The sequence below is a fragment of the Cetorhinus maximus genome, unplaced genomic scaffold (assembly GCF_964194155.1).
Source record: "Cetorhinus maximus unplaced genomic scaffold, sCetMax3.hap1.1 HAP1_SCAFFOLD_1161, whole genome shotgun sequence".
NCBI lineage: Eukaryota > Metazoa > Chordata > Chondrichthyes > Lamniformes > Cetorhinidae > Cetorhinus > Cetorhinus maximus.
Window position 1 is genome coordinate 7,501 of NW_027597103.1, and position 12,159 is coordinate 19,659.

General features: G+C 53.8%; 1 protein-coding gene across 1 annotated transcript in view; it reads right to left on the reverse strand.

Annotated features, from left to right (window-relative positions):
* The window catches only part of LOC144675796 (rho guanine nucleotide exchange factor 5-like), a gene marked incomplete at its 3' end in the record, with an annotated part of 17,508 nt that extends 5,599 nt beyond the window's left edge, over positions 1–11,909 (reverse strand). Inside the window, exons 1-3 of the mRNA XM_078536381.1 lie at positions 11,501–11,909; positions 4,744–4,798; positions 4,590–4,648 (exon numbers count right to left, since the gene is read on the reverse strand). Coding sequence (XP_078392507.1) covers positions 4,590–4,648; positions 4,744–4,798; positions 11,501–11,909 — 523 coding nt within the window. The remainder of the gene's footprint in view (positions 1–4,589; positions 4,649–4,743; positions 4,799–11,500) is intronic.
* Positions 11,910–12,159: the final 250 nt, after the last annotated feature.

Consider the following 12,159-nt stretch of genomic DNA (forward strand, 5'->3'; position numbering starts at 1 on the left):
AGAGAGAGAGCGGGAGCGAGAGAGAGAGAGAGAGAGATACAGGGTGACATGGCTGTACTCCTGATACAGGAGAGAGGCTGTGGGAAAATCAGGGAGAGAGAGACTGAGTCCAGCAGGTTCCAGATCCAAATCAGAGAGAGGGAGAGCGGGAGAGAGAGCGGGGAGCGAGAGAGAGAGAGAGGGAGAGATACAGGGTGACATGGCTGTATTCCTGATACAGGAGAGAGGCTGTGGGAGAATAAGGGAGAGAGAGACTGAGTCCAGCAGGTACAAGGTCCAAATCAGAGAGAGAGAGAGCGGGAGAGAGAGAGAGCGGGAGAGAGAGCGGGAGAGAGAGAGAGAGAGAGGGAGAGATACAGGGTGACATGGCTGTATTCCTGATACAGGAGAGAGGCTGTGGGAGAATCAGGGAGAGAGAGACTGAGTCCAGCAGGTTCCAGATCCAAATAAGAGAGAGGGAGAGCGGGAGAGAGAGCGGGAGCGAGAGAGAGAGAGAGGGAGAGATACAGGGTGACATTGCTGTACTCCTGATACAGGAGAGAGGCTGTGGGAGAATCAGGGAGAGAGAGACTGAGCCCAGCAGGTTCCAGATCCAAATCAGAGAGAGAGAGAGTGGGAGAGAGAGAGAGAGAGCGGGAGAGAGAGAGAGGGAGAGATACAGGGTGACATGGCTGTACTCCTGATACAGGAGAGAGGCTGTGGGAGAATCAGGGAGAGAGAGACTGAGTCCAGCAGGTACAAGGTCCAAATCAGAGAGAGAGAGAGAGAGGGAGAGAGAGAGAGAGCGGGAGCGAGAGAGAGAGAGAGGGAGAGATACAGGGTGACATGGCTGTACTCCTGATACAGGAGAGAGGCTGTGGGAGAATCAGGGAGAGAGAGACTGAGTCCAGCAGGTACAAGGTCCAAATCAGAGAGAGAGAGAGAGAGGGAGAGAGAGAGAGAGCGGGAGCGAGAGAGAGAGAGAGAGGGAGAGATACAGGGTGACATGGCTGTACTCCTGATACAGGAGAGAGGCTGTGGGAGAATCAGGGAGAGAGAGACTGAGTCCAGCAGGTACAAGGTCCAAATCAGAGAGAGAGAGAGAGAGAGAGAGAGCGGGAGAGAGAGCGGGAGCGAGAGAGAGAGAGAGGGAGAGATACAGGGTGACATGGCTGTACTCCTGATACAGGAGAGAGGCTGTGGGAGAATCAGGGAGAGAGAGACTGAGTCCAGCAGGTTCCAGATCCAAATCAGAGAGCGGGAGAGCGGGAGAGAGAGCGGGAGCGAGAGAGAGAGAGAGGGAGAGATACAGGGTGACATGGCTGTACTCCTGATACAGGAGAGAGGCTGTGGGAGAATCAGGGAGAGAGAGACTGAGTCCAGCAGGTACAAGGTCCAAATCAGAGAGAGAGAGAGCGAGAGAGAGAGAGAGCGGGAGAGAGAGCGGGAGAGAGAGAGAGAGAGAGGGAGAGATACAGGGTGACATGGCTGTATTCCTGATACAGGAGAGAGGCTGTGGGAGAATCAGGGAGAGAGAGACTGAGTCCAGCAGGTACAAGGTCCATATCAGAGAGAGAGAGAGCGGGAGAGAGAGAGCGGGAGAGAGAGCGGGAGAGAGAGAGAGAGAGAGGGAGAGATACAGGGTGACATGGCTGTATTCCTGATACAGGAGAGAGGCTGTGGGAGAATCAGGGAGAGAGAGACTGAGTCCAGCAGGTTCCAGATCCAAATCAGAGAGAGAGAGAGCGGGAGAGAGAGGGAGAGAGTGGGAGAGAGAGCGGGAGAGAGAGAGAGAGAGAGGGAGAGATACAGGGTGACATGGCTGTACTCCTGATACAGGAGAGAGGCTGTGGGAGAATCAGGGAGAGAGAGACTGAGTCCAGCAGGTACAAGGTCCAAATCAGAGAGAGAGAGAGAGAGGGAGAGAGAGAGAGAGCGGGAGAGAGAGAGAGAGAGAGGGAGAGATACAGGGTGACATGGCTGTACTCCTGATACAGGAGAGAGGCTGTGGGAGAATCAGGGAGAGAGAGACTGAGTCCAGCAGGTACAAGGTCCAAATCAGAGAGAGGGAGAGCGGGAGAGAGAGCGGGAGAGAGAGCGGGCGCGAGAGAGAGAGAGAGAGAGCGGGAGAGAGAGCGGGAGCAAGAGAGAGAGAGAGAGAGGGAGAGATACAGGGTGACATGGCTGTACTCCTGATACAGGAGAGAGGCTGTGGGAGAATCAGGGAGAGAGAGACTGAGTCCAGCAGGTACAAGGTCCAAATCAGAGAGAGAAAGAGAGAGAGAGAGAGAGCGGGAGAGAGAGCGGGAGCGAGAGAGAGAGGGAGAGATACAGGGTGACATGGCTGTACTCCTGATACAGGAGAGAGGCTGTGGGAAAATCAGGGAGAGAGAGACTGAGTCCAGCACGTTCCAGATCCAAATCAGAGAGAGAGAGAGCGGGAGAGAGAGATAGAGAGAGAGAGCGGGAGCGAGAGAGAGAGAGAGGGAGAGATACAGGGTGACATGGCTGTACTCCTGATACAGGAGAGAGGCTGTGGGAGAATCAGGGAGAGAGAGACTGAGTCCAGCAGGTTCCAGATCCAAATCAGAGAGAGGGAGAGCGGGAGAGAGAGCGGGAGCGAGAGAGAGAGAGAGAGAGAGAGAGAGAGCGGGAGAGAGAGCGGGAGCGAGAGAGAGAGAGAGAGGGAGAGATACAGGGTGACATGGCTGTATTCCTGATACAGGAGAGAGGCTGTGGGAGAATCAGGGAGAGAGAGACTGAGTCCAGCAGGTACAAGGTCCAAATCAGAGAGAGGGAGAGAGAGAGAGAGAGAGAGAGAGCGGGAGAGAGACAGAGAGAGAGAGAGAGACAGAGAGAGAGAGAGAGAGAGAACGGGAGAGAGAGCGGGAGAGAGAGAGCGGGAGAGAGAGAGAGAGAGAGAGACAGAGAGAGAGAGAGAGAGAGCGGGAGAGAGAGCGGGAGAGAGAGAGCAGGAGGGAGAGAGGGAGAGAGAGAGGGTGAGAGAGAGAGAGATAGGGAGAGAGCGGGAGGGAGAGAGGGAGAGGGAGAGGGTGAGAGAGACGGGACAGTGTATCAGGAAGGGAGAGTGAGGAAAGGAGAGACTGGGCTGGGGGGAGACTGGGGTGGGGGGAGACTGGGGTGGGGGAGACTAGGGTGGGAGGAGACTGGGGTGGGGGGAGGGAGGGAGGGAGAGGGAGGGAGGGTGAGAGGAACAGAGGGTTGAAAATGGAGAGAGAGAGGGAGGGAGAGATAGAAGAATATAGACAAACGGAGAGAGAGAGAGGGAGCAACAGGGAGAGGATGAGACATGGGGAGGGTGATGGTGTGAGAGAGAGATAGAGACAGAGGGAGAGAGGGAAAGAGAGAGAAGGAGAGACAGTGATGGACAGTTACAGAGAAAGAGAGGGAGTGGGATGGAGAGAGTGAGGGAGACAGAGAGAGAAAAAGGGAGAGAGAGAGGGAGACAGAGAGAGAAAAAGGGAGAGAGGGAGACAGAGAGAGGAAGAGACAGTGAGGGGTAGAGCGGGATGGAGGTCGGAGGGAGAGTGGGACAGAGAGAGAGATAGAAAAGGAGAGACAGAGAGTGAGCTGGAGAGACAGAGAGACAAGGAGAGGGAGGGAGAGATGGAGTGAACAGGGAAGCAAGGAAGAGAGAGAGAATGATGGAGAGGCAGAGAAAGAGAGAGTGACGGCCAGAGATGAGAGAGGGAGTGAGATGGAGACGGATATGGAGAGAGAGAGGGAGTGAGATGGAGATGGGGATGGAGAGAGAGGGAGTGAGATGGAGATGGGGATGGAGAGAGAGGGAGTGAGATGAAGATGGGGATGGAGAGAGAGGGAGTGAGATGGAGATGGGGATGGAGAGAGAGGGAGTGAGATGGAGAAGGGGATGGAGAGAGAGAAGGAGTGAGATGGAGATGTGGACGGAGAGAGAGAGGGAGTGAGATGGAGATGGGGATGGAGAGAGAGAGGGAGTGAGATTTAGATGGGGATGGGGAGAGAGAGGGAGTGAGATGAAGATGGGGATGGAGAGAGAGGGAGTGAGATGGAGATGGGGATGGAGAGAGAGGGAGTGAGATGGAGACGGATATGGAGAGAGAGAGGGAGTGAGATGGAGACGGATATGGAGAGAGAGAGGGAGTGAGGTGGAGATGGGGATGGAGAGAGAGAGGGAGTGAGATGGTGATGGGGATGGAGAGAGAGAGGGAGTGAGATGGAGATGGATATGGAGAGAGAGAGGGAGTGAGGTGGAGATGGGGATGGAGAGAGAGGGAGTGAGATGGAGATGGGGATGGAGAGAGAGGGAGTGAGATGGAGAAGGGGATGGAGAGAGAGAAGGAGTGAGATGGAGATGTGGACGGAGAGAGAGAGGGAGTGAGATGGAGATGGTGTTGGAGAGAGAGAGGGAGTGAGATGGAGATGTGGACGGAGAGAGAGAGGGAGTGAGATGGAGATGGTGTTGGAGAGAGAGAGGGAGTGAGATGGTGATGGGTATCGAGAGAGAGAGGAAGTGAGATGGGGGTGGAGAGACAGACAGTGAGATGCAGACAGGGATGGAGAGAGTGTGAGATGGAGAAAGAAAGAGAGGGAGAGAGGCTTGTTCTCACAGGACTGTAGAATCTTCGATCTTCTCCGACTCAGCCTGGCCTGTAAGTTACTGGGTTCCCTGAAAGGCAGAGATGGAGAGAATGAGGGAGAGGATGAGGGAGATTGATCAGTGAACACATTCAGCTAGAACACATTAATGAAATAAATACTGACCCCATCTCCGGCAAATCTTCACTCTCCAAATCAGTCCTCTGATCCTGGAGGCTATCTAAACACACAAAGAGAATCCAGGAGTCAGTCAAAATCCAGAGAGAGAGGGGACTGAGAGACACCAGTCAGTGTACAGATATCTCCCTGAGAGAGAGAGGGGACTGAGAGACACCAGTCAGTGTACAGATATCTCCCTGAGAGAGAGGGGACTGAGAGACACCAGTCAGTGTACAGATATCTCCCTGAGAGAGAGAGGGACTGAGAGACACAAGTCAGTGTACAGATATCTCCCTGAGAGAGAGAGAGGGGACTGAGAGACACCAGTCAGTGTACAGATATCTCCCTGAGAGAGAGGGACTGAGAGACACCAGTCAGTGTACAGATATCTCCCTGAGAGAGAGGGACTGAGAGACACCAGTCAGTGTACAGATATCTCCCTGAGAGAGAGAGAGAGGGGACTGAGAGACACCAGTCAGTGTACAGATATCTCCCTGAGAGAGAGAGGGGACTGAGAGACACCAGTCAGTGTACAGATATCTCCCTGAGAGAGAGAGGGGACTGAGAGACACCAGTCAGTGTACAGATATCTCCCTGAGAGAGAGAGGGACTGAGAGACACCAGTCAGTGTACAGATATCTCCCTGAGAGAGAGGGACTGAGAGACACCAGTCAGTGTACAGATATCTCCCTGAGAGAGAGAGAGGGGACTGAGAGACACCAGTCAGTGTACAGATATCTGCCTGAGAGAGAGAGAGAGGGACTGAGAGACACCAGTCAGTGTACAGATATCCCCCTGAGAGAGAGAGGGGGGACTGAGAGACACCAGTCAGTGTACAGATATCTCCCTGAGAGAGAGAGGGACTGAGAGACACCAGTCAGTGTACAGATATCTCCCTGAGAGAGAGAGAGGGACTGAGAGACACCAGTCAGTGTATAGATATCTCCCTGAGAGAGAGGGGACTGAGAGACACCAGTCAGTGTACAGATATCTCCCTGAGAGAGAGAGAGGGACTGAGAGACACCAGTCAGTGTACAGATATCTCCCTCAGAGAGAGGGGACTGAGAGACACCAGTCAGTGTACAGATATCTCCCTGAGAGAGAGAGAGGGGACTGAGAGACACCAGTCAGTGTACAGATATCTCCCTGAGAGAGAGGGACTGAGAGACACCAGTCAGTGTACAGATATCTCCCTGAGAGAGAGAGGGACTGAGAGACACCAGTCAGTGTACAGATATCTCCCTTAGAGAGAGAGGGGACTGAGAGACACCAGTCAGTGTACAGATATCTCCCTGAGAGAGAGAGGGACTGAGAGACACCAGTCAGTGTACAGATATCTCCCTGAGAGAGAGGGGACTGAGAGACACCAGTCAGTGTACAGATATCTCCCTGAGAGAGAGGGGACTGAGAGACACCAGTCAGTGTACAGATATCTCCCTGAGAGAGAGAGAGAGGGGACTGAGAGACACCAGTCAGTGTACAGATATCTCCCTGAGAGAGAGAGGGGACTGAGAGACACCAGTCAGTGTACAGATATCTCCCTGAGAGAGAGAGGGACTGAGAGACACCAGTCAGTGTACAGATATCTCCCTGAGAGAGAGAGGGACTGAGAGACACCAGTCAGTGTACAGATATCTCCCTGAGAGAGAGGGGACTGAGAGACACCAGTCAGTGCACAGATATCTCCCTGAGAGAGAGAGGGACTGAGAGACACCAGTCAGTGTACAGATATCTCCCTGAGAGAGAGGGGACTGAGAGACACCAGTCAGTGCACAGATATCTCCCTGAGAGAGAGAGGGACTGAGAGACACCAGTCAGTGTACAGATATCTCCCTGAGAGAGAGAGGGACTGAGAGACACCAGTCAGTGTACAGATATCTCCCTGAGAGAGAGAGGGACTGAGAGACACCAGTCAGTGTACAGATATCTCCCTGAGAGAGAGAGGGACTGAGAGACACCAGTCAGTGTACAGATATCTCCCTGAGAGAGAGAGAGGGGACTGAGAGACACCAGTCAGTGTACAGATATCTCCCTGAGAGAGAGAGAGGGGACTGAGAGACACCAGTCAGTGTACAGATATCTCCCTGAGAGAGAGGGACTGAGAGACACCAGTCAGTGTACAGATATCTCCCTGAGAGAGAGAGGGACTGAGAGACACCAGTCAGTGTACAGATATCTCCCTGAGAGAGAGGGGACTGAGAGACACCAGTCAGTGCATAGATATCTCCCTGAGAGAGAGGGGACTGAGAGACACCAGTCAGTGTACAGATATCTCCCTGAGAGAGAGGGGACTGAGAGACACCAGTCAGTGTACAGATATCTCCCTGAGAGAGAGAGAGGGGACTGAGAGACACCAGTCAGTGTACAGATATCTCCCTGAGAGAGAGAGAGGGGACTGAGAGACACCAGTCAGTGTACAGATATCTCCCTGAGAGAGAGGGACTGAGAGACACCAGTCAGTGTACAGATATCTCCCTGAGAGAGAGAGGGACTGAGAGACACCAGTCAGTGTACAGATATCTCCCTGAGAGAGAGGGGACTGAGAGACACCAGTCAGTGCATAGATATCTCCCTGAGAGAGAGGGGACTGAGAGACACCAGTCAGTGTACAGATATCTCCCTGAGAGAGAGGGGACTGAGAGACACCAGTCAGTGTACAGATATCTCCCTGAGAGAGAGGGACTGAGAGACACCAGTCAGTGTACAGGTATCTCCCTGAGAGAGAGAGACTGAGAGACACCAGTCAGTGTACAGATATCTCCCTGAGAGAGAGGGACTGAGAGACACCAGTCAGTGTACAGATATCTCCCTGAGAGAGAGGGGGGACTGAGAGACACCAGTCAGTGTACAGATATCTCCCTGAGAGAGAGAGAGGGGGCTGAGAGACACCAGTCAGTGTACAGGTATCTCCCTGAGAGAGAGAGAGGGGACTGAGAGACACCAGTCAGTGTACAGATATCTCCCTGAGAGAGAGAGGGGACTGAGAGACACCAGTCAGTGTACAGATATCTCCCTGAGAGAGAGAGGGGACTGAGAGACACCAGTCAGTGTACAGGTATCTCCCTGAGAGAGAGAGAGGGGACTGAGAGACACCAGTCAGTGTACAGGTATCTCCCTGAGAGAGAGAGGGGGGACTGAGAGACACCAGTCAGTGTACAGGTATCTCCCTGAGAGAGAGAGGGGTCTGAGAGACACTAGTCGATTTCCAGACTGGGCATTAAAAGGTGCATTCTCATAGGAACGTAGAAACTAGGAGCAGGAAGAGGTTATTCAGCCCTTCGAACCTGCTATCCCATTCATTCTGATCATGGCTGATCATCCAACTCAATAACCTGCTCTCCCGCTTTCTCCCCATTCCCTTCGATCCCTTTCGCCCCAAGAGCTATACCTAACTCCTTCTTCTAAACACTCACTGTTCTGTCCTCAGCTACTTTCTGTTGGAATGAATTCCACAGGCTCAACACTCTTTGGGTGAAGAAATTTCTCCTCATCTCAGTCCTGAAAGGTCTACCCCTTATCCTCAGACCGTTCCCCCCTCTGTCTGGACTGCCCCCTAACATCGGGAACATCCTTCATCTTGACAGGCATTGGCTGGTGAAGTTGGTCAAGGTTTAGTCCTGGTGTATATATAGACTCATAGAGGTTTACAGCAGAGAAGGAGGCTATTCAGCCCATCGTATCCATGGTCAACACAGATCTGACTACACCAATCCAATTTTCTAGCTCTTGCCCCATATCCCTGGAGGATATGGCAGTGCAAGTGAATATTTCAATGGTTCTTCAATGTTAAGAGGGTTTCTTCCTCTCCCACTCTTTCAGGCAGTGAGTTCCAGACTCCCACCTCTCTCTGGGTGATCACATTTCTACTCAACACCCCTCTTAACCTTCTGCCTCTTGCCTTAAATCTATGCCTCCCTGGTTATTGACTCCTGAACTAATGGGAAAAAAGTGCCTCCCTATCCACCTGATCTACACCCCTCATCATCTTATCAGGTCCCCTCTCAACCTCCGCTGCTCCAAGGAAAACAACCCCAGCCTATCCAATCTTTCCTCATAGCTTAGACCCTCCAGCCCAGGCAACATCCTCTGCCCTCTCTCTAGTGCAGTCACATCCTTCCTATAATGTGGACTCCAGAACTGCACTCAATACTCTATCTGTGGCCTAACCAGCGTTTTATACAGTCCCAGCATAACCTCCCTGCTCTTATATTCTACACCTCGGCTAATAAAGGCAAGTATCCCATATCCCTTCTTAACCACCTTATCTAACTGTCCCGCTACCTTAAGGGACCGGTGGACATGCACACCAAGGTCCCTCTGATCCTCGCTACTTCCCAGGGTCCTACCATCCATCGTGTATTCCCGTGCCTTGTTTGTCCTGCCCAAGTGCATCGCCTCACACTTATCCCGATTAAACTGCATTTGCCACTTCTTTGCCCATCTGACCAGCCTGTCTATATCCTCCTATAATCCAAGACTATCCTCCTCGCTATTTACCACCCCGCCAATTTTCGTGTCATCCACGAACTTCTTGATCAACTCTCCTACATTCAAGTCCAAATCATTTAACTACACCTCAAACAGCAAGGGCCCCTACACCGGGCCCTGTGGAACCCCACTGGAAACAGGTTTCCAGTCACAGAAACCTCCCTCCACCATCGCCCTCTGCTCCCTGCCTCTCAGCCAGTTTTGGATCCAACCTCCCACTTTGCCTTTGGATCCCATGGGCTCTTACCTTCTTGACCGGTCTGCCATGAGGGACCTGATCAAAAGCTTTGCTAAAGTCCATGTAGACCACATCAACTGCATTACCCTCATCGACACTCCTGGGTACCTCCTCAAGAAACTCCATCAAATTTGTCACAAACACAACCTCCCCTTAACAGATCCATGCTGACTAATCCCTGATTAATCCGCGTCCCTCCAAGTGCAGATACATTCTGTCCCTCAGAATTCTTTCTAGTAACTTCCTCACCACCGAGGTTAGACCAACTGGCCTGTGGATTAAATTCCTGGCCTACCCCTTCCTCCCCTTTTTTAATAACGGGACATCAGCAGTCCTCTGGCACCCCACCCGAGGCCAGAGAGGGTTTGAAAACGTTGAACTTGCGAACGGACGAATGAGGAGCCGGGGTAGGCTACTCGGCCCCTTGAGCCTGTACTACCGTTTGTTAAGATTGTGGCTGATCTGATTGTGGCCTTAACTCCAACTTCCTGCCTTTCCCACCACCCCCCCCCCCAACCGACCCACCCCCCGGCATAACCCTCCACTCCCTCGTCGATCAGAAACCCTGTCTCACTCGGCCTCGGATACATCCAGTGACCCGGCACTCACAGCTCTCCGGGAGGGGGGGGTAGAATTCCACAGGCGGACGACCCTCCAGGAGACAAAATTCCTCCTCGTCTCCGTCTTCAGCGGGGGGCCCCTTATCCTGAAACCGCGACCCCTCCCTCCTACTTCTAGATTCCCACGTGAGGCAGGAGGAACATCCTTTCAAATTCCTCCTCCTCTCCGTCTTCAGCGGGAGGCCCCTGATCCTGAAACCGCGACCCCTCCCTCCTCCTTCCAGATTCCCACGTGAAACAGGAGGAACATCCTCTCTGTCGAGCCCTCACCTCAGAATCTGACATCGCCTCTCCCACTCTTCTAAACTCCAACGTGTACGGGGACCCAACCTCTCCTGGTAGGATTAAATCCCCCCCCTCCTCCTTCGCCCCAGGAATCAGCCCAGTGAACCTTCTCTGAACGGCCTCCAAGGCAAGGCTATCCCTCCCTCAATAAGGAGACCAAAACTCTTCACAGTACTCCAGCTGCGGACTCACCAATGTACAGTTTGAGGGTGACTCGTCTACTGTTATACTCCATCTCCCCGCCTCTTGCGGTGAAGGACATCAGTCCATTGGCCTTCCTAACCACTCGCTGCATCTGCCTACTAACTTGGTGTGATTCGTACCCCAGGGACGCCCAGGTCCCTCTGTACCTCAGAGTTCTGCATTCTGTCTCCATTGAAATAAGGTACAGCTTTTTTATATTCTTCCTGCCAAACTGGGCAAGTTGATGTTTTCCCACATGATACTCCACCTGCCCGTTTCGAGCTTTTATTTTCTGTAACAGCCTTTTGTGTGGCACTATACCAAAAGCCTTCTGGAAATCTAAGTACAGCCCATCCACCGGTTCCCCTTTACCCACAGCACTTGTTGCTTCCTCACAGGACTCCGTTAAATTAGTCAAACATGATTTTCCCTTTCACCAAACCATGTTGACTCTGCCCGATTACGTTCAAGACCCTGGGGTGAAGCCCATCAGGAACTGGGGACTTTTCATGGATTCGACACTACCTTTAACTACCTTAGTCAGCCAGGGATGGTGTGTCATTCCCTCGGGATTTTTCTTCCGCCCTGGGATGTGCCTTCTCTGCTGTATTCTGAAATATTTCCTTAAATGCCCACCTGCGCTGACCAATCCCTTAACCGAATCTGCCAACTGACTTTAGCCAGCTCTGGAGGCCCTTATTTTAAGTTTAATTCACTAGTCTTAGACCCACCCTTCTCTCCCTCGAACTGCGCGCGTTAGGATCGCCGCTGCCTAGTTCGGGACGGGGAAATTGCTTCGCTCCGAGGGTCATGAACCTGTGAGGTCGTCCAGCCCAGGGAGCGAAGACTGCTCACCCATCGAGGGTATCCAGGAATGGGGTCAATGGTTCAGAGCGAGGGAGGGAGGGGGGTGGGGGGCTGGGTGAGGAGTTCAGAGCCGCTGACCCACCTTGCGATGATGAGGTAGCCATGGAAGGCCTCCTGATGCCCCTCCGATGCCACTCTCGGGATGGGCGCTTCTCGACCAGCTGGTTGCCCCCGCTGAGGGCATCGCCGCCCCGGTGGAATTCCAGACCCGGCATCCACCCCGGCGAGGGGCAACTGCTGGACTTGGCCAGGGGCTTCCGTCCGCTGCCTCCCCTGACCGCGGACCCCTCGTCCTCCACTCCCTCCTCCTCCGCCCCCTCCTCCTCCTCCGCCTCCACCTCGTCCTCCTCCTCTCCCTCGGTGGATATGGCATCTTGGCGCCTCAGTCGGCAACGGGAGCTCCCACCGGTCGAGCGGCAATGGCGGGCAGCGCCCGGGCCCTCGGGTGAGGGGGTCGGACTGCCCAGCGGGGGCGCACTCCACGAACGCATCCTCGAACTCCCCTCCCTCCGCAGCCTCGCTGGGCTGACCTCTCCTCCTGGGGCATCCCGCACACCCTCCTCCTTCTCCTCAACCTCCTCAACCTCCTCCACCTCCTCCTCCTCCTCCTCCGCCGCCGCGCTCCTCTCCGGGAGCGCTTGTCCCTCCAGGTGGGCCTCTGGCTTGTGGGGCACGGCGAGGGGTGAAGTGGGGGGCGAGCCGGGGGGCAAGAGGCCCAGCAGGAAGTAGACCTGGACCTTC